The sequence below is a fragment of the Amyelois transitella genome, chromosome 2 (assembly GCF_032362555.1).
Source record: "Amyelois transitella isolate CPQ chromosome 2, ilAmyTran1.1, whole genome shotgun sequence".
NCBI classification, from domain to species: Eukaryota; Metazoa; Arthropoda; class Insecta; order Lepidoptera; family Pyralidae; genus Amyelois; species Amyelois transitella.
In genome coordinates this window covers 2,128,087-2,151,575 of record NC_083505.1, presented here as the reverse complement: position 1 = coordinate 2,151,575, position 23,489 = coordinate 2,128,087, and the positions used below count along the sequence as shown (strand labels likewise).

The window sequence follows — 23,489 nt, the reverse complement described above, 5'->3', positions numbered from 1 at the left end:
GTTGGAACTCCTGCTCACTCTCTCACGCAGACATACATCTACTATCTCGCTTTCCCTCTTATTTTTGCGTCAATCGAAGTGTGCGCCATCTGGTATTTTATTTAGAAACTAACGCCTATAGTACGGAGTATCGGTTGGCGGACAATCAAACCTTCATAATCAGATATTCAGAAACTATGATCAAAACCACGGTTATTTTAAACTAATCATAGTCATGTCCATTTTGAAGACCAATAAAACACTATGTAACAAAATAGAGAAAAATCTGTAATCTGTAATTAGTGTTTAGATAATTAGCCGGGATGGAAAATAAACAAAACTGTGTGTTGGTAAAAATAAATAAAACTATAATAAAAAATCTTAAAACATAAAAACAATCCTAACTATAATTCGTTGTTGTGAAAATTAACAAAAGAAGCTCGTCATATTTCATTTTACAAAAATTTACTTTTTTTTAGCGGCCAGTGCGCTATACAACTTTAAACATATTGTCTAATCCAAAAACCATACCCTCCTCCGACCGTGATCATAGTATTATCAGCCGCCATGAACAGCGACCTGCCGTGTGGGGTGCCGGCGTCCCCCTTGTCGTCGCCCTGGAGCGTGCCCACCCACGGGTACTTCGCCCTCGCGGGGTGCAGGCTGAAACCACAAACATACTGACCCTCCGCCGATGGTGATCATCTTGGAGTCGGCCGCCATGAACAGTTCCGAGCCGTGGGCGACCCTCTCCTCGGTTTTCCCGTCGGCATTCGTGGAACAACCCACCCAGGGGTACTTGGCGCGCTCGGGGTAAAGGCTGCAATGATGGAATGGGTGTGACGGGTTACGGGTGAATTTTGGACGACGAATTTGTCAGTTTTGGACGATTGGACGGTGCAAGGGGTTTTTTTTTAAATATGTATATATTTTTATATCTCTTATGTACAGGTAATTTTAATTGATTTCGTTAAATGTTAAGATTTTTTAACTTTCATAGCACCATTACTTTCATTCCGAAATATAAACATTTACGAAGCATTTTTTATTTATTTATTACTAGCGACCCGCCCTGGTTTTCGCAGCTTTTTTGTTAGTGTCGTAGGGGTTGATTTTTGGAAAAAAAAGTATCCTATGTTAGAAAACGGATTTTTAACTAAATATGCATACAAAAATTTATTCGAATCGGTCCAGCGGTTGAGCTATGAAATCAGAACAAACAGACAGACATACTTTTGCATTTATAATATTTAGTAAGGGATACAACACATTTGAGAGAATAACAGTCTAAAATGGTACACCCATTTTAGACCAAAGACTGTGCTTAACATAAGGCAAACTAATTTAATATTAATATTTTTTTTAGGAACTTCGTTTTATTACACAACGATTAAAAAAAACAATATTGCATAACATCAACCGTGAAGTGAGTTAGTTACAAATAGGAAAGAAGATAAGATTAGTCATTTACGAATGCATGTGAGTGATAAGGAATTGTGAATAAATAGCGCGTGCGCTGTGCATTAACATCGAATACCTTAAATTTATGTCAGTAACTTAATATATGTTTATTGTCATACAAAAAAATTAATATTTGCTAAGGCCGTTGCGTTATTTGCATATTCTGGCCAGGAACAAATCATATATAAAAAATTGACAGTGATACATTTATCTCTATGGTCTAAGTACTTTAGACTTAGTGAAAAAAAAGGTAACTATATGGTTCCAGACACAATATTCGTCCTTAAACATTAACTAGATTTTTCAAACAGTGACACATGCTAACACACATTCCCTAATATAAAATTTCATGCATTATATGTATCTATATAGGTATATGTATTTTTTATTAAACTTTTCTTTTGTTGCACACGATCATGCATATTTATATATCTTTTATGAGAATGTTTATATATCAATGTGCGTCAAGATGTTCATGTGAATGAAGTGAGTGAAGGAAATGAAGAATTACAACCTTTACCCATAATGAGCCAAGTATAAAAGATGTTAAGAATATAAAGCCGAAGGGATAACCAAAGAAATATAATAAAAAAGAAAACACTTAATGAAACATATCACAAATAGGTCAGTCTAGAAAAAATACCTTTCAAAACTTGTAATTCTTATATCTATCAAGAAAATTTAATTAAAAAAGAAATGAAAATATTTTAATTTTTCTAGTCAGACCTCTAAATCCGAAAGTGGTAGAAATAATAACGAAATTGCAAGTCACTATGAGGTAGGTACCGTTCACAAAAAAAAAATATAGTTCTACCACAGTACCACATACTAAAGGCCTAAAGGCCACAATCTCAGTCCCCTTTTGTGCTATTATTGTATGTTATACTTCTAAAGTGCTTTTTTATTTAATTTAAATACCAATATAATTATTTAACTAGTCGTGATTTCAGTCCAGTATATTAAGATATAGGCAACAATACGCTTTATTTCGTTTTAATGTTATAAGTTAGTATCTGGTCAATAAATACTTAACGGGCGGAAATCTAAAAGCAAAAAAAAAAGCAATACTAACATTAAATTAATTATCGGATTAATAAAATTATAAGTAGATAGGTAATCTTATCACGTAAAACTAAATAAGAGCTAAATTAAGAATACTCTGGTAGATAGAAACGAAATAAAGTAACCAATTCCGCGTGTAGGTCGAGTGGTTAAGGTATCCGACTCAAAACCCCCAAGGTACTCAGGTTCGAATCTCACTATAGCAAACCATTAACCATAGTTTAACTGTGCATTTAACGCGTAAAATTTTAATAACAATAAGAACGCCAAAGCGGAATATTAACCTTGTAACGGGGATTATCTTTGAGTTCTGATAAACCTAACCACCCGACAAGACTTTTTACGTCAGATTATAATTAGTCTATAATAAAAAAATCATAATTGTTTAAATATTTCTAAAAACCACAAACCTAAAAGCCAAAAAATATTTCAAGCAGGCATTACAAGTAAACACTACGTGACTAAAAAAACGGCATTATTCACTGAATAAATAAATAGAAGAAAAAAAACACAAAAGCAGCGTGAGTCTTGAATAAATATTATTCGTTGGACTTATCAGTTATGGCGTCAAATCTCAGAGATGTCTATATAACTGTTAAAACCCAACGGTTACAGGACATTTTGTTCATGGACTTTCCAAATCAACAATTTTGTTTGTTCCTTATATCTTTATTGGACACGAAAGAATGTTATTGTTCCTTTTGCCCTTTACTCGTCTCCTACCTCAGTCACTGTATTTCGTTTACAGCCCCCTTAGTTTATCGCGCGATCAATTATCGCTGTCCCTTTTTAAGTCATAATAAAAAGCGAAACAGCGATAGTTTTTCGCGCAATAAGAACGGCTTCGCGCGTGCCTTACTACGGGTCTGATTATATTAAACCTGATAATTCCTTTGAAAAAATAGACAGTTAGTTCATTTCGTAAACCTATAAAACAGATCTTTCACGTTTAAGAAAAAAGCACTTTGATTTAGTCTTCATATAATAAGCCCGTTTTTGACAGAGGCCAAATAAGAATATTTTCGCTCGTCTCTTTCGCTCTTACTATAAATATAGCGCTCTTCGTGTTCCGCGTTTTTAAGCCTTATCTGTACGCTCAAGTTTTAATACAACCTACTTTCGCTTTCATTTTTCCAAACAATGGACGGATAAATGAGTTCTTCATAAAAAACTGTCAGAAAAGTATAAATTTTTTTTTTACTTTCATAAGCCACACATTAGCCTATGTGATAACAATAAATTGAGTATTAACAGAGTATTTGTTCATTTAAATACACATATAATGAAAGCCAATGTATTCTTTACTGAACATTTAACAGTAAAGTAAAAAATAAATCAAAAATACTTTGTACAAAAACTTGAGTTTACAATCGAATCTACCACCGTCACAATAGTTCTAGAACACAAATAAAGGAGTGCACAAACAAACAGACATTACCTGAAGAGGAATGTCTCGCCGGTGCCGAAGTAGGCCTGCCTGTTCCCGCGCTCATCTTTTTGGTTCCGCTCGAACCATCGAGTCGAGCAATATGCGCCAAACACCTGGAATAACGCATTATTCTCATTAAATAAATGGAAAAAATATATATGTATATTACAAAACGGGTTGGTATCAGACTTATATAAACTTGGGATTCCTTCAGACGATGGGCTAGCAACCTGTCACTATTTCAATCTCAATTCTATCATTAAGTCAAACAGCTGAACGTGGCCTTTGAGTCTTTTGGCTCAGTCTACCCCGGAAGGGAATATACGAGATTATATGTATGTATGTATACATACATATGGCCGTGTGGTTCCCGGCACCAATAAAAAAGAATCCACTCCATCTCTTTCCCATGGACGTCGTAAAAGGCGACTAAGGGATAGGCTTATAAACTTGGGACTCTTCTTTTAGGCGATGGGCTAGCAACCTGTCCGTATTTGAATCTCAATTCTATCATCAAGCCAAAAAGCTGGACGTGGCCTGTCAGTCTTTTCAAGACTCTGTATACCCCGCAAGGGATATAGACGTGTTTATACGCTACGTATTATACTGCCTTACCCACCTCATTATTGCAAGTCTTGATCATAAGCAGCGTCGGCTCATGGTGCTCCACACGAACGTAGAACGTCGTCAACGAACAGCCGTGCTCCTCAGTTGTGTACAGTAACACCGGCTGGTACATCGTTATTCGAACTGGCAGCCATGACCACAACGTGAACAGCTGGAACGCAATTATTTTATATGAGAAATTGTCAAATGTCAAAATAGGGATGTATCAAAAAAAAAAAAAATGGAACTAATGATTCAAAAAATTTTTTTTATGACAAAGATTTTAGTGTCAAAAAAAAATGAAATTGTTGGATTCAGTCAAAATATTCGAAGTCTATCTTGAAAAAAATTTAAAGGTGTCATAAAAATTATCACCAAATCGATTGCAATAAAGAAATATTACCGGCACGTGAACCGTAGTTATGTAATTGTGTTTTTTTTTTATTAAGGTGGTAACTATAGTACAAAATGCTATTATTTTTATTACGTAAAGAATACGTATTAAACTGTTTTTTTTTTTAAATTAAAACAATAGCTGCGGAGAAGTTGTAACTGTCATTTAGTATGATACGACAAATCAATTGATTAAATGACTATTGCTCGTATTTTAAACAGGGTGATTCTTTTAAAAAACTTTAACAATATCGTCACGCTTAAACATATTAATGATAAGCCATTATAATTATTATGATTTTTACACAAGTATTATGTAAGTAATTCAGGTTGAACAATTGCAAATCTTTCATGCTGAAAACTATTTACATTTTTTTAATACGCTGGTGAAATGAAAATGTAAAATAAGTCGCATATCTGCGTAAATTAATAAAATATGTAAAGCGATTCCATAGCTTCCTGATCGAAAAAAAAAAAAAAAAATATAATTAACATAACGATATTGTTTCAGTTTTAAACTTACCACGTTAACAGTGAAATAAATCTTGAAGAACATAAAAACGGCACGAATATTAGTTGGTGTCTGATTAGTGGACGACTACAACGGTGCCGAGTGCGCGTGCACACCTACTTAATGTACATGTAATGCCTAATTAACGACACATCTACTCTATTTTATGGACAGACGACATCGCATGCAATGTACAATAATTAAAAATCGAAATTACGAGCGTTGAAAACTTAAACTGAGAAAATGTTAAATTGAGTTAAAAAGTTTTCATAATAAAAATGTGATTCCATGAAAATAATTCTTCTGAGTATTCAGGTATATTATATGTAGTTATATTCAGATTATATTTGCGATTGCATTTATTGAGGACAATATTATATAAAAGAATATGTATCTCATAAATTATTTTGTGGCGATTTAAAATCTTATTTACCATGCAACACCTACCAATAATATCATAATTCAATACTGATCGGCTTTCCGATTGGGAATATACGCTTTTTAATTTGTAAGCTGCGTCAAAAAATATCAAATAAATAAATAAATATCCAAGTAAATAGTTTCACATGATAATAAATTCAAATCTTGACTTAATGATATAAATCACTTGCACTTGCTTTCATCAGTTAACATTTGCTTAGTTTAAGACGCTAATGAGAAAAAGTTAATGTTAAAACATCTATTCAAAGTATTAGGCAAATCTTATCAACAACATCAATAAATCTACTTGACTAAGCTATGGCACGGTGATATTAAACCAAATAAAATTACAAATCGAGGTTTTATATTCTCCCAGACTTGATTACAAGTCGTTGGGGTATATTTTAACGAAAACGCAACTCTTTCGGTGGAGAAACAAATTCAAGAAGTGTTTAATGCTCCATTTTTTGTCTTATCAACTTTTCTTTAAATGTTGTATCGCAAATTTAAATGAAATGCGTCATTTTTATTTATCTAAACGAAGATTTTGTTTTGAAATTATTACAATTCCATTTCACCAAATTTGATATCGACATCACCTCGTTTCTAAAATTCTTAGTTGAAAGCAATCAATAATTTATTTATACCTTTAATTTTGATAATTCTATATGTTTCTCCACCTTAACACCGTATACTTTACTGGTGACAACTAGTGTACTGTGTGAACGTAGATTTACATGCCGTGCCACCACATCTACCCCCGTTAGTTTATGCTCTGTCAAACCTTCTGCCGGAGGTCTGAAGAATGCTGGCGTTGGTCCTTGAACACAGCGTTAGGGAATGGAAACCATAACGCCAAATGGGAGGATCGAGGACTCTGCAAAACCCCACTAAGTGCTCATGATGACGGACAGGATCCAAATGGTGTTTAAATAAACAATAATGACAAACCGACTTCAAATGTTACTACATTTTTTTTTAACGTAAAAAGTATCATCACCGTCATAGTAGCAAATCAGTATTATTCAATTATTTTTTGGGAAAAAATGCGTTTAGTCTTCTGCTTTTATCTATTCTACTTTTCACTTCTGCTTTTGAAGTCGGTTGATGAATGTCTTATAACTATGGTTAACGCAATGGTTCTTTCTATTTTAACAAATTTTAGGGCTAAAATTAACAAATTAAAGATACTTTGTTCACGATCGACAAACAATGATAAAAACGTTCACTTGGTACCTAATGAACTATGAAATATGATCGACGTAACTTAAAATTGAACATGTCTACACAGAAAATCATAATCATAACACACAAACATACCACATTGACAACAGTAAACGATCATAACCCAATCATGATAATACAGCAATCATGCATTCTAGCTTACATGATACTTACCAAGAGCAAACAAAATATAAAGCAACGTCCGCCTAAAATAAATAAAACCGAGGCAGAAATAAAATTTGGGAAATAAAAACACCTATGTGACAAGCGGTGCATCTAAACATCGAAAGTCGTCGCAAGCTCGTAATGGGGCGACACTTATTGGTGACTGAATACTGGAATCTTACGTCGCTCTGGTCAAGTATCTGGGACTTGATCGCTTGGATAGGATACACGCCCATCGAAAGGGCGCGCGGGCCCGGCGAATGTGAGCCCTAATAGAAAATCGACACACAGTTAGCACTTACACAAGACAAATCGTCACATGCGACACACCAGTATCGATGTCTCAACACTCTCAAGCTATGTCCATGATAAAGTTGTTACTGCCAAATTTACACTCGGTATGTTCCACTCCAACTCATCTCAAACGCATGCGAAGATTCTTAACAGTTTTCATAAAGTAGGAAATCTTATCTTACAAAATACAGAGACATCACAATAACACACTGAAAGTAATATTATAAAAATCGAGACAATAAAAGCCGATGAAATGATTACAGGATTGACATCTTCCACATTTTTTCCTGCCGATGAATTAGATCTAGTTGGTATGATTACATCGAGAGTTTAACGAAAACAACATGATATCATTCACAGACCTGCCGCTACACAGACGGAACATAATATAACGTTGTCGAAAAACTAAGGAGGGATAGATGTATCTTACAAATCAATAAAATTGACACACAATGCTTTTGCATGTGTCGAATTTGTAATCGAATTCGATTTTGAAGTTAGTTGTGTTAGGAACGCAATCGGATGATTGAATGATATAGAAAAGCCAAAGCCACGCCTAATAACGTGTACGATACCATCTGTTTGCACGTTTCCTCAGACATTTTCTGCAAACCAAGTAAAATCATTTCCGTATACAGTTGATACAAATTTAGTGCTAAGAGTGTACTGTGAAGTTAGATATCCCATATCTGTTAAATACCCATAAGCGGCACATTGAACATTAGCCCTTTCTTGTCTTCCTAAACTCTTTCTTTTAAAGTAATTCAGTACTAGAGTAAAAATCTTATCATTAACTTTATCATCAATATGTACAGTTTTTTGATGCTTACCTCTCGTATGGTCAGGGTGTGCGACATCATCTGAATGTTGGCCTGTGATTGGCTGGTGGGAAGGTTGTCGGACGACCGAGACCGGACAATGCGAGATCCGATCATCACTTGTTTTGATTTGAGCGTCATTTCTGTCTTTATGAACACCCGGGATATGTACTGTGAACTGATGGAATTGAAACGTTACAGCATGAAAATGCAGCATGTATGACCGAAAGATTATTGCAGTTCTTGCTGTATAAATAACATTTTTATTTCCAACAAAAGAGAATTGACAGAACTGTAGAATAATTAAAGATATTATTCTACAGTTCTGTCAATCAGACGGCTATACTGAATTCATCATTAAAACTTTGACAACTTCTGGATAAGAAGATGATCACTATCAAAGCCATTTCTCAAGCTTCTTTGCAGCCTAAAATTACCTTAATGCTCTGATGCTGAAGGCTGTCCTCAGCAATTTGGTGGGTGAAGCGGGCATGTTCCGACAAAATTTGTCGATTGCGTGATCGACGCCGTTCTTGGTCGATTCGGCGTACCATTCCGAGTTCTGGTTCGTCGAGTGCTTGTGGAACAGGATCAGGATGGCTAGAGCTACCCTGTAAAACACCTGAAAAGAATTATTGGTTAAAAAATATCACATTCTTCAGTTCCATTTATAAAAATACGATGATGTCAAATCCGATATCAAGAAGAACGTCATTGCAGAAAAAAATTAAAATCCCCTTTGGCTACATTTATCAGGAACATATCAAGAAACGCCAAGGCGAAGATAACCAACTAAAAGTAACCATATCTGCTACCACCGACCGAAGGCATCTATGAATCGTAACGTATCTGCTGAAATGGTTCGAAGCAACAGTAGACATACCTTGATACCCTCGTGGAAGAAGCAGTCCAGCACCCTCACGAGGTGGGGGAAAGGCAAGGCGGCCAGGATCCACCACTGCCAGTCCGCGTAGATCCGTTCTGGACCGATGGCGCCCGACAGCCGCGACAGATGTTGCGCCGCCGACTTCTGCAGACAATGTTTGAAGTGTAAAAGTGGACAACAAAGATTGTTATTTTCTTTTTATCGTTATATAATGTCTTGGTCTATTCATACTTCCCACACATCAGAACAGTGCCTGCGCCATGTTTCGTCCAGGGTTTAAAACTCAGGAGAAGGAGAATATGAGAATAAGCGCTTTCATGTTTCAAATGTGATCAAATCAAACAGGGTCAAAAAGGTAGACAGTACACAGAGTAACTCTAGGTAATTGCATGACTTTCCCACTCTAGAATTGTTGTCATGGGCAGATCCCGGACCCAGACCCCGAAGAGGATGAGAATAATTTACTTAATAAGAACAGAGACATACTGTTATCAATAAAATGAGTAGAAATAAAAATCATAAGAAATACTGTTTTGACGGCTATTGCGCCATTCTTGCGACATATCAGAGTCACTTACTGCAAAGTAATTTAAAGAAAAAAATATATACTAGTCTCGCTATCGTATGCCACAACACGTGAATAAATTATGATGTCGAATGCCTGCGACCACAATCATATGGTTAGTATCATTATTGCAAAATTACTAATAACTCTACTATTTGCCGGTATTCGCTCCCATAGGAAAGTGAACCTAATGTGCCCATACGCATTGTAAAAGGCATTTTTCTTTTATTTTATTGAATAGAAAAAAACTATGTGATATAAACTCAATTCAATCGTTTATCCATATAGCTGAATCTGTTTCTTTCAGCCTTTGTAAGACTGTTGGCTCTGCCTACTCCGCAAGTGATAAAGACGTATTGTGATTATATGTATGTATGTATGTAAATATGAATCCCAATTCTTGACAGTCTGTTCGGTCTGTTGTCCCTACCTCTGAATTAAAGTTACCGAGTTTGACTCCAGGCCAGCTCGTGATGAAAAGCAAAAAACTTTGCTTTTGCAGATTAACCAAAGTCGAATAAAGACGAGATACACGAGTGTTTCTATAATTAAATGTTGTCACATAAAGCCGTTGTTTCTAAAAGGCCGCATTTAACACGCAATGATGAGAAGAGATTATACTCGTAATTTACGAAAGCTTATCCCGAATTATGTACATTGTTCACATTTATCTGCCAAGCCTATTATTATATGTGTTCACTTGTACATTGAGACTACACTGTCATGTAGAGGATTTTGTTATATCAATCATTGTTATTCACCTTTATTCACGCTTCCATTGATGCTTTTACGCCGAGAGAAAACATCGCGAGGAAATTTTCATACACAGAAAAGTAATATTCATGATCCAAGCTTGGACACGGAAGTTTGACTTGCCATTCTTGGTCAAGGTGGTCATAAATGGAGCACGAGGCATATAATTAAAATCCCGAGAGTTTAAAGCACAGAACATAGACAAACAACATTTTTTATCAAATATACTTTGTCTGTGATATATAAAAAAGGTCTCAATTCTATTATTACGCTATCCGTTTTCTGCTGAACGTGGCCTTTGAGTCTTTCCCAGATCGTGTCTTACTACCCTGTATGGGGTAAATTTGTTATATGTGTGTTATTAAAAAGATTCTGTTTTATGCAAAAAGTTGAAGGTGATTGTTTATACTTAAAAAATGCATTTGCAAGCCACTTTTCTTACGCAATAGTACGTAAATGCATTAATGGAAGGTTTTAAAGCTCTATTGCAAAAGTATGATGCAATGGAGCTTGAAAAACATCAATAAAGGGGTATTTACGTAGGGGAGAGCGGGGCTGGTATTAACAGGGGTAAGAATTAACAAGCTTATTCCTGCCAAACGTGAAGTGTTAAAAATATGAGACTCGGTTTAGAAATACTATATACTTAGCCGAATGTGTCCTGACTTGTCAGTTGCCGGCCGGCCATCGCGTGTAATAGTTGTGTATAGTGACCTCGGATTGACAGGTAAGCGAACTTTTCTTGTGTTGCAATAAATTGATTTAAGACTTATTTATTCCCTAAATTGATTTAAAGTTTATACTTAATCAAACTGTAATTTATTGACAGTAAAACTATATTATTTGTTTGTAATTATTTTGACTAGATTATTTGCTGTAATTGGTTAAGTAAAAAAAGTAGCCTTGGGGCTAAAATTAACAAATTGAGTGGGGTAAGTATTAACATGTTAAGTATTAAGTATTAACATGTTAATACTTACCCCGTATGTAGGTATACATATAGTATTAACTAAGTGTTTTTTTACAATAGTATTTTTTTGTAGAATGAGAAACTAAAAGGAAGAGCACAAGGGGGTCTACATCTCAAGAAGTATTTGAGTTAGCAGCTAAAGAAGTTCTGGAAAAAATAGAAAGTATATAGACTAATGATAAGTACTTATAATTAATTGAGAAGATTATGTTGTTGCTGTTGAAGAAGATATTATTTAATTTACCTTATTAGGACTCTATAAGACTGTTAACACTAAAAAGTTTATTTAATTTTTATACATCAAGTTTAAAGTGTGTGTGTCAATATTATATAGGCTTAAAAATCATCAGACTGTGAGAATGATTGTTAATTAGTGTAGATTTAAAACAATATACTATATTCTTTCAGTTCCTATCATAAAAAGTACTGATTTATTTAATCTTAAGTACAATAAAACATTTTTATTAATAAAAAGAGATTTTATTTATGTATTTTAATAGAATTATAGTCTGTGTTAATTATTGCCCCTTACGTTAATACTTACCCCAGCTCTGTTAATATTTGCCCCAGTTACGGGGTATGTCTTAACAAACGACTTTTTTGGTTTTGATTAGTCTGTTTCTAAAAGTACTTATCTAGCTGATAGTTTTTGTTACTAATATCATAGCCAGATAAACAAAGCATGTTATAAACAAAAAATAAATCAAAAATGTTAATTACTATTGAAAATATAAACCATAATGCAAAATTTGTTAGTACCAGCCCCGCTCTCCCCTACATTATCGAACACCAACCCTTGCACCAAACAAAGGGCAAGAATCATTGATTTCTAACGAGTCGTTAACCCCGTGGTAGTTAATTATTTAGTAATAGCACAGAATACACCATGGTCAGACGATACGAGTTATTGCCCCGACTTACCGCAGACCTATTCTTTAATGTCAAAAAAAATGATTATTGCGAATGATTTTGTAATTCAAGATTTCTTCTTCCTGTTGGCGTTAGTACCGGTTACATCCTCCCCTATCTGAAGAAGAGGAGGTGAGGTGCACGATTTGGCAATGATCCTGAATGGGGTAAGTCAGATTTTTACACGAAGCGACTCCCGTCTCACCTCCGCATCGCTTACTCATATTGGGTAATGGTTAAGTTGTACTACAAAACGTTAGGAGAAAGACTCAAGCTTTAAATGCTGAAATTCACTAGCTTTCGCTAGCTTGACAGAACTTCGCTTACGTGGAAGGTCCTACTTATTGTCAGTATATCTGACCATACCGTATGTAAAATCGTAGATTTGTCCGACTTTAAGTTCTAAGTATATACTAAAATCATAATTTAATTTCTCTTTCGAGAGAAGCATGATACCAAAGAAGAATAGACAGTTCTATTTATTTGATCGCGTGTTTAATCCATATGTTTATTACTCCGACAGCAACGTCATTTTTTATGCCCCTAACACTTTTAGACATTCGTTAGTTTTACGAGTGTCCCATATTTATGGCTCTGTTATTGTCATCGCACTACCAAAAGGCTTATTTTGTTACGCCCGTAAAAACTCTGACCTTTGATGAGCACGATAACATTGACTAACCTATTGTTAGTTTCAATTTAATAATACAATTAATAAATTTTCCAAAAATTTTAGTAGACCATTTAGTTGTTGAAAGAGAAAACTATCAATGATTGAATAATGATGTGATGACAAATTAATGTTCAGGGTATTCTGCAAATTCTGATATATAGAGCAGACAACCCAGTTTACCACTGAAAAAGTCATAAGGAAAAAATACCTACGTATCAGTTTCATGTACCGAGTGACCAACGAATTGAGAAAACGAAACTCAAGTAGAAGTAGACTGGAGATCATGGAACCAGAAGCCATCCAGCCGAAAACCACAAATGGGAAGGAAGGATGATATCAAAAATGTCGCAAAACACAATGAAGGGAGTTGAAGGGGGTCTACATCAAATATTTGATTGACGAAGTCTTAGAAAAAGAAATTTTTGTTGTTCTACATGTGTCAGGCTGAAGAAAATGTGTCCAAAACCTAAATTTAGTAGCATTACAAAAAATCGATTATTCCGATTTCTGATGAGTAACTTCTGTAGGTTTTAAGACCCCGCGTGTTCCATTTATCTTATCAGTGACCACAAACATTTTAATGTAGCTTCATTGTCCGCAGTCTCGTGTGACATATGACACGTGAGCCTATTATCTTGTAATTAATTCGATTCTCGATTTATTTGCTCGATATATTTATCGCCCGAGATTGTACTGAGGGCACTGACATCTATACTTCCACACTAGTATTATATGTAGTATTTTGATCTAAAATTGAAATTGTATTGTAACTATAATTAACAAAATGATTTAAAATACCTCATTCAAATTTATCTTTCCATTAATTAACAGACTTCAAAAACGGAGGAGGCTCTCAATTCAACCTTTTTTTAAACTATACTTGCTACCTACATCTGTTGCTCAGTGTTGCCATGAATGACCCTTACCTAAGTTCACTTGTAAGGTTGTGGATCATGCAAAACCATATCTTAAACCAACCAAGACTTATGTCAGAAAGATAAATTCATTGAAGTACTATTACATATATACATATACATACACTATACATTAAACTGATAAGTAAACATTCTTATAAATGTAGTTAACTCCGCGAATTTCATCTTTTCTCATGACAATGTAATAAAAAATAGATTTATCGAACGGTGAGTCAGTAACAAAATGGCTGTCGAAATAATAGCATCTAAGAGGACACAAGAAAGTGGTTATAAAATGTTTACGATCCTATTAAAAGTTGTTACCACATTGAGCTAAAAAAAAAACAACTTTGGCAACATATAATGAGATAATGGGACACAGAAATTTAACGATCCATGTTTCACTTTTAAATACAATGAAAATAAAAGCAGCATAAAAATAATCTTCTTTCTTATATATTATTTTATTTATTCATTCATTCATTCATACACATAAGAGGAACCCATTGAATTTATATAAGACGTTGCGTGACAAAGCTAAAGTGTTATCGTGTTTCCTGTACTAACGAACGCGCACTTAATGTTATGGCACGTGATGTAAAATTATTGATCCTGAGGAGTTCATAGTAAACAATAGAAACAAGTTTTCACATAACAGAATTTCATCGAGGAAAAGTGTTAAATGCTGCCGGATATTTATTTATTTAAGATAATTTAATTTTGGACTATAGATTCTTCTTTTGGACGATGGGCTAGCAATTCACTATTTGAATCTCAATTGTATCGTCAAGCCAAACAACTGACCTTTGCCTATTAGTATTTTGAAGACTGTTGGCTCTGTCTACCCCGCAAAGGATAAAGACGTGTATGTATGTATGTATGTGAGTTAATTTAAGTAAAAATACTGTTATACATTCGGCGCCGCCTGTATGCCATTCCTGTATGGAGTCGCTTTAAGACCAATGTACACTAAGTTGACAAATAAATGAAAGTTTTTGTAAAGGAATAACTATGGAAATTTTCGCTATAATAGAATTGATTTAATTTTTACAAAACTAGCTAAAGGATCCGTTGAAAAAGGGTTTTCGGCAAATCTCAATAAAAAATATTGAATAAGGTAGGTACTGTAATATACTTTTGATTAAAGTTAAAATTAAAACAATAGCTCTGACTCTGATTGAATTTTGACATCGTTGTCGTAAATTTCTAAAAAAAAATCTTATAAAATGCCACATGTCAGTGAAAATCGTTGTTTATTGTTTCGGATGTGCGATGTAGTATTTTTTAAACGTTTAACCATTTTAGTTTAAACTGATTAGAATACATTAATTTAGATTAAAATTACTTGCAGATATACTCGTATTTCATTTCGTTTTTTTATCCGAAAGTGTGGAACGTGTTACATATGTTGCACCTACAATTGTTGCGTTTTAGGGGAATTTCCATTCATACATTTTTGGCGTGAGTCCTATTAATAGTTTCTTAACTACAGAAGAAACAATTATATGGCGTATACACTGTACAGTACACAAATTTATTTTGGAAAAAAAAAGTTTACGAGACTACGCGTTTCCACACGATGTTTAGATTGAAACAAAAATAAATTCTGATGGGAAAGCATAGCCCTGAAAATAGCATGATCAGAATATGTTTTATTGCGTATGAAACCTATAAAATTGGACATTGAAAAATGATTTATCTAACGGGAGACTTTATCATATAAATCATATTGCCAACGAATGTCTACTATAAAAAAAATAAACTAGTTTTATTATCGCCAGGTTCGTACTTTTCCACTTTAACCAAATTATTAGTCAATGAATTATTATCAAATTCGACTGTATTATTACTTTATCTTATGATTTTATAAGAAAGGAGAAGTCTATCAGTTATACATATAAAAAAAAACATGAATGAAACTAAATATGTAGTAAATCGCACAAAACTGTACGTGATTTGCGTTTTTATTGTTACATACCGTAATTACAACCCGTGCATAAATATCGGTTGTGCTATAATAGGCAGGCTGAGTTTTAGTGCCAGTCATTACCTGGCCAATTGCTTTTGTGATAGTTTAGTCAAATGATGATTAATACACAAATAGTAGTAGATATAAATTCTCTTCTCTTCTATCAGAATTACCTTCTTGCTGACATACAATTTTATGACATGAAAGCAAGGTTCCTATGGTTAAAGCAGTGTTTGATAAATTTTTCTATTCCCTTAGTCGCCTTTAAAAACATCCATCGAGAAGTGATGAGGTGGTCTAATATTAAAGTGCTGGGAACCACACGCCACTTATAATCTATGTATAATGATTGATATTATAAACTCCCCCTATTTGCCCTGTCTATGTGTATGCGCTAATTTCGGAAAGTTGAGGACGGATTTTGTCCCTGTTTAAAATGTTTAAAAGCCGTTTTTCTGAGGAAGGTTTATAGCTAATACTACCCTACCGGTGCGAAGCCGGGGCGGGTCGCTTTTATTTTATAAAGTTCTAAGTAGGTATGCATATAATATAACGCATTTCACAACGCTCTAACTGATACCAGTTAGTCGACAAATACTTAAAAATAGTGTTCGTATCGTGATAAGATAACAGTCCAAATATAACTTCGGCTTGCATTAAAGTTTGCTCTAAATGCACCGAATTATAAATGTCAAAAACCTTATAAAATCAACATTATCAATCAATATGATTTTCATACCAGAAAAGCAGAAAAGCACAGGTACAAGTAGGCGCCTACTTCGGCCATGTATCAATGACTCTTAGTTTGACTGCTTACCACCGCTGATACGGTGAGGGAAAAATCGTGAAAAAATGTGCACATTCAGATATCAATCTATGTTATTGTGTAACCATTTAACATGTTCTATGTAAGTTCCCTTATTGTTGCAGAGATCACTTCGTGTAAATACCTAACTTACTCAAGTCAGAATCGTGGTCTAAGACTTATGATTCGTAACATTGCGATCATGTGCTAACCCCTGACTCCTCTTTAGAGAAGTCAGGACGCCAGGAAGAAGATGATGATGAACTTATAGCAGAACAGACTTACGGCATGTTTCTTGGCGATCTGCATGACAGTCTTCCATGTGACCTCGTTGAGGAGTTTGGTCTGTGTGATGAACATCTTCTCCTTGGAGGCGACGAGGCTAGCCATGCAATGGTAGCACTCCTCCTCTGTGAAAGATGGTCTATGGTTAAAATTTTAGGTAACGATCATAGGTTGCATCTACAAGCTGGGAAGATTATTGTAGTAAGTTGACTATGGTAGCTTTAAGGATAATTGAGATTTTAAAGAATTATAAACCTACTATTAAATATGTGTTTATAATACAATTTATTTTAGTACCACATAACCATTGTGCAGGACCCGATTGTTCAGATAAGATTGCATTGTGACTTTGCAAAATTTTATTTCAAAATCATACGTATATAGTTTTTATAACAACAACACTTTCGTATGCTCCAATGAAGTGACCTCATTGAGGAGTTTGGCCTAAGTGATGAAAATTAACTAAGATAAAGACAAAATCCGAGGATGCCGGCGCTGAAAACAAGTTCTATTAAAATATACAAAAAACTTGTGACACCGTAGTCAGATACGACAAAGTCACACTCGAGAACTTCTAATGCACCTATTCTGGCAAAATAGAATAGACGCTCAATTTCTGTGTATTTCGTAAAAGAACAAGACGACAAGGTATATAGGACAAATGGTGTTTGGGACCGTGCAACTATGGGTTTAAGTTTCCCAAAATAGGTTTGCGTTAACACTTTTTTCCCAAAAAGGGTTGCTGTATACACTTTATTTTTGCACGGTAAATAGGAGGTTCACAATAACGCGAGTAGAACAAAGGTGACCCTAATTAAAATTATTCACCGCCAAAGTCTTTGTTCAGTTTTGACAATGGTTTATATTATGGTAATAAGAGCGTTGTTTAAGCTTTTAAGCCTCTCTATAGGTACTATATACATGCTGTTAATTATTTTATTTATGATGCTGTTCTGTAGAAATTATAAAAAGAAAGCAAGGTCTAAAGGTTCGACTGGTATAGAATGGCTTATGGCAGTAGACTATCTATTGTACATTATTTTTGGCGCAAAGTATAAATAAATAAATTAACGTTTAATAATTCATTAATTATCGGTTTTTAAAAGCTTTTAACCAGCACATCTTAATATTCTTCTGAAAATTCACCGACCTTTTACCTCGTCTCAGCGTCAGAATGAAAATGTCCGTTCATTTGAAATTCCATCTGTTACAGACGGGCGGCCATGTTGAAAAAAACAAAGAGAAAAAACCCCGGTCCAATTAACCTGGACAGTGGGATGGAAACCGCCGTTACTGTTAGAACAGGGTTAACCAATAATTGATATTTTCTTACATTTCAGTGCAGAACTTCATCTGCGAACCAAACGTAGACAGATTGGAATCCTACTTTTTGTCGACGAATCATTCAAAGTTCTATGCAAAGGAGCGACTTACGTGAGTTTTCGTGGACTTCAAAATTGAAAAGGTAACCACAGTACGTCAAATCGCCCAAGCACTATATGATGTAGAACGTAGGACCTACATATTAACAATTTATGGTAGGAAATAACTCAAACAACAAGACACTGAGTCAATCTCGTTGCATCCTGTGACACTCCCCACTTTGATTGGGAGCTCACGGATAAATCAATGTTAATTCAGGCATCCTGCTCGAACCATGCCGATTAAAGCCCTGCGTAGTGAGTCTATTTTTGTAAGTACCCGGTTTTCCGTTTAAGTCATACGAAGTTCATAGATTAACAGGTTCAAATCCAACCTCAGACATGATATGTACATTAGTTTAAGTGCTAACCGATGCTCTTACGGGGAGAAAATATCGAGAGGAAACCTGCACACTCAGGTAACTGGTAATCTTGATCTATCATTGTATTAGGTTCTCATGCAAAAGTTGCGGAGATCCGATGCATGGGAGTCGCTTCGTGTAAATACCTGACTTACCCAATCCTGGATCAAATTTCAGAGAGGTCAAGATAACCAGGATGTCTAGGTGGAAGAAGTTTACAGATTTCTTCTTCGGAGCCGTTCGGTAGTCAATCATACATCAATTTGGCTATAACAGAACAATAATTAAGAATAAATAACGTCCTTTTGACCCACACAAATAACATTAGATCTAAACCAATTCCCTTTCTTTCATAGCAATATCCTGTCGCATAATAGCATCAATCCCTGAGGACGCCGGGGGCAATCGCTAAGTGATTCGGGCGCGGCGGGAGGCTGTCTACTCAGAAAAACCAGTTTCAAGAAAAAGTAGGCGCTAATGTCTGGAAATGGTAATTGGTTTCTTTGAACTATTTAAACTGTAATAGAAATAATTTTGACTTAGCCAATCTACCTAAGATTAATATTTATTAAAATAAACAGAGTAGACTTAAGAACTACTTTTTTTTTTCAATCGGTCGGAAAAATTACCCTCGTGGCCGAACGAAGACTTTAGTTATGTGTTCGTAAATGAATAAATATTTCTCTTAACTTTTAAAGAATTAAGCAATTGGCTAGATTGCTGGTAATTCCCCTTTCAAATGCATAAAGTTCTAAAATAATTTTTAATTGCGGTTTCCACAGAACGATTCCGAGTTTCATACATTTCCACGAATCCCTGGCGAACTTTGAAGCAGTTGTGAAACTTAAATTAGAATTGACAGCATAACGCGCAAAAAAGGGGAACTTATTTAATGAGAGAGGTTCTGAGCACCTTGTTTCATAAATCGTTACTAAAAATAATGATGGCACAGAACCAATGTTAATCTGTGATCTTTAAATGCTCCTGGCGTAAAATCTCGGGACCTGAGATATTATGACCACAATTCTGGATTGGATGGGTCAGTCGGGAATCAAACTGATATATTTATAGATATTTATAAATAATCATGCAATAAAACATCAGGATAGCTTGGACACGAATGACATGTATTTTGAAGATGCGCGCGCATGGGACGCCGCACCACAGATAAACAAGAACATAACAAGAAAGAGTTTGTATAACATTTCAAACTTCTTTGAACATATATATCACAAACCCATATAGGATAATGGATATATATGCAGTTTGAAGTCCTGATTATGCATGTTTCCTCACGATGTGACAGAGCAGTCGGAACACTCCCCGGACTCCACTAAATATTGTATGAAATAAACGGATTTTATGTACAATTTTACATACAAATTTCTTCTAAAGCAGGATTTTTGTAAATCAATAACAAAATCCCGGAGTGACTGTTTATTAGAGAAAAAAAACAAAAGTTAAGCCTTCACTGGCTTAACTTTTATTCTCTTTTTATTTTGATCGTTGTACAAAGGCCCGGAACTGAAAAGATTTCAATGGGTTTGCACCAAGAAGGGCTAATACAAAAGGTGTTTTTCAAAGTACTTATTCAAATTGCACGTAGCGCGAAACATAATATGAGACTGACCTTGGCAGTTCTGATTCAAATCCCATCCCAACTCATATTATAAATGCGAAAGTAAGTAAGTTTGTCACATCTTCACGCGTTAACTTCTTGAAATTTGGCGTCGATACATTAAAGAGTCTGGAAAAAGACATGGGTACCTTTTTTGTTCCAGTAAAAACTGAAGTTCTCGTGGGATCTGCGAATAACCTGTAATCTGCCTAAAAAAAAAAACCTAAACCTGCCTACAAACAGCGCTAAATTGGAGCGGGCGAAGCTGCGGATGAAAATTATTAAAAATAATTCGAGTTGACATTTCTCTTTTGGCACCTCACTACGTAGTAGACACACCCATTTTGTATTGCTAAAAAACAATATGAGTAAATAATAGTTATGAGCCGCCGTTTGTCAAACGACACAATTAAGAACGTAATTATACCAGCACAGCTCGTGTGCCAAATCTGTAACATAAATAGATTTAGAGATTGTAGATTAGAGAATAAAATCATGGTACAGACGTAGATATGGTACAGATGAGCTGTCTCTGAGACTAAAAGACAAATCACCTCATAACAAAAATGAAATAAAAGCTAAGATTAGTGTTTGTTTACTTGTTATATCTTCATTGCACTGAAATTTTATTACATGAACAGTAGATCTCATCATCTCATTAATTTCGACTCGAGCGTTTTTAGAGAATTTTACTTATACTTTTTCTTAAACAAAATTAATAAAACACTATTTCTTGCACAAGATACAATTTGTACAGCACAATTTCATTGACTTTTCACTTAGGCATTCTCAAAGTGGACTCGATAAGTCCCTTCATGAATAACTGAAGAGTTCAGAGCGAACGTTTGCCTTGGTCCCAGGGCGTTCACCCGCGATGAAAACTTTATGTAACAACAGCTTTACTTTCTTGGCATTTCAATTTTCTACGAGTTTAGTATGGCTGATGAAAACTTTATTATAAACGACATTTATAGTGTCAAGAAAATTTATAACTTCATTAATATCTCTCGTTATAGCCGTCATCTCAACGTCTCATTTCTAGACCAACAAAATTTCTACTTTTCGGGACTTTGTTTTGTCGCCAAGACATGAATTTATCATTAAAAACTTTCACGGAAACCACACGGCATACATAAATATAATCAATAGAGTTCGTTTTTATACAGGCAGGTGTTGAATAGGATATGACTTGCTTAAAGTAAACCCTTTCTTGAGATGAGTCCTTTCGACTGAACATTTAGCGAAATTTGACTGAGAATGAAATAGTATATACTATACTATACTTTTCTTTTCATCATGAAAAGATTATATTCACATTGGGTCACGATAATTAAAGTTCGTTTCCATTTCTAAAAGATTTTGTAAAAATGTCTTTAAACCTAACCTACAAGATATAGGTGCGCACCTAAAAAATATATCTCATGAATAATAAAGCTATGGTTCATAACGCGTTTAGGAAGGAAAAGGAATAAATAATTAAGAATACCTACATAGTGCAGGTTAATCAGACACTTAACACGTGCTAGGTAAAGTCCGACAGGCGTCTAAATTAACAAAGATGATTGCAATGAAAGACAGATGAGAAGATATAAAACTAGACTTATTCTGTACAATAAAACAGCTGGACATTTATAACTTGGCCTCGCCTCGATTACGAATATCTTATAATGGAGAGAACAGAATTACATTTCATATTCGAATATGGACTTGATCAATCAATGTTATGAGCAAGCTACCAGTACAAGTATTTAGTTATTCGTCGGTTTCGTTGCCGTGTGGTTCCCGGCACCAATAAAAAAAAGAATAGGTCCACTCCGTCTCGTTCCCATGGATATCGTAAAAGGCGACTAAGGGATAGGCTTATAAACTTGGGATTATTCTTTTAGGCGATGGGCTAGCAACCTGTCACTATTTGAATCTCAATTCCATCATAAAGCCAAACAGCTGAACGTGGCCAATCAGTCTTTTCAAGACTGTTGGCTCTGTCTACCCCGCAAGGGATATAGACGTGATTATATGTATGTATGTATGTTTTACGGTTTTCTATATTGTCCCAATTATTTTCTGCTTCGAAGGCTGCATATGACCGCGATCAAAAAAATTGAAAGGACTTAGACACGGCTTGTGTTTTAATACATTAAAGAAATTGCGGCGCAGACATCAGTCCGAGCAAATGCAAGTCACTATTGCCTTACATATGTAGGTTATACTTCCATGTCAACATTATTTTTGTGCAAATAACGAGGAGAATTATTCGAAAATATTCTTGCCTTTTATAGTCTGAGACAATTTGGACGTATGTCGATCGGGTTGCTATCAATATTAATTTTAATGGACAATTTCGGAATCATGTCAAGAACTCATCTCGCGATTCATGTTTCTTTAATTGGAAAACGTACGTAATAATTGTAAATAAACCAACTGATACCACAACTGGGCCGCAATTACCATTACAAGTTAATGTTGAGGAAAATATTCCCAAATCATATGTTTTGGTTTTACAATTTTTAAATGTCGTTTCTTTTGTGTACAGTTGAAGTAAACAAAATTTTCCACCGATACTAGCTTCAGTACAGGGATTAGCATTTAAAATGAGTTTGTGTTCAACCAACAGCATAATCTTATAGCCAAGATCAATCATCTCATATGACATGCAACTCTTTGTTCAGGTTAAGAGTCCTCGGAAGGGGTTCAACTCCGCCTAGAAGCACGATTCAGAAGGGCGTACGTCAGGTTAAAGTTTTTTAACGATATTTTCTCTCATTGTTTATAATCTTGACTTTAAAGTGTTATCATACATACATACATATAATCACGTCTATATCCCTTGCGGGGTAGACAGTGCTAACAGTCTTGAAAATACTGATAGGTCACATTCAGCTTACTAATAGAATTAAAAAGTGACAGGTTGCTAGCCCGTCGCCTAAAAGAAGAGTCTCAAGTTTATAAGCCTATCAGTATTAATAAATAAGACAAAACCCTTTCGCAATTGTTACT

General features: G+C 34.8%; 1 protein-coding gene across 5 annotated transcripts in view; it reads right to left on the bottom strand.

The window, feature by feature from the left end:
- The window catches only part of LOC106143108 (GTPase-activating protein skywalker), a 75,766-nt gene that overhangs the window by 3,908 nt on the left and 48,369 nt on the right, over positions 1-23,489 (bottom strand). The window contains exons 5-13 of one of the 5 annotated variants that reach the window (XM_060952127.1): positions 17,092-17,216; positions 9,246-9,392; positions 8,800-8,984; positions 8,375-8,540; positions 8,120-8,149; positions 7,433-7,519; positions 4,551-4,709; positions 3,941-4,044; positions 665-799 (exon numbers count right to left, since the gene is read on the bottom strand). In XM_060952127.1, coding sequence (XP_060808110.1) covers positions 665-799; positions 3,941-4,044; positions 4,551-4,709; positions 7,433-7,519; positions 8,120-8,149; positions 8,375-8,540; positions 8,800-8,984; positions 9,246-9,392; positions 17,092-17,216 — 1,138 coding nt within the window. Of the gene's footprint in view, positions 1-510; positions 643-664; positions 800-3,940; positions 4,045-4,550; positions 4,710-7,432; positions 7,520-8,119; positions 8,150-8,374; positions 8,541-8,799; positions 8,985-9,245; positions 9,393-17,091; positions 17,217-23,489 lie in introns of all 5 variants that reach the window. The other 4 variants (XM_013345092.2, XM_013345093.2, XM_060952062.1 and 1 more) reach the window with 4 other exon arrangements.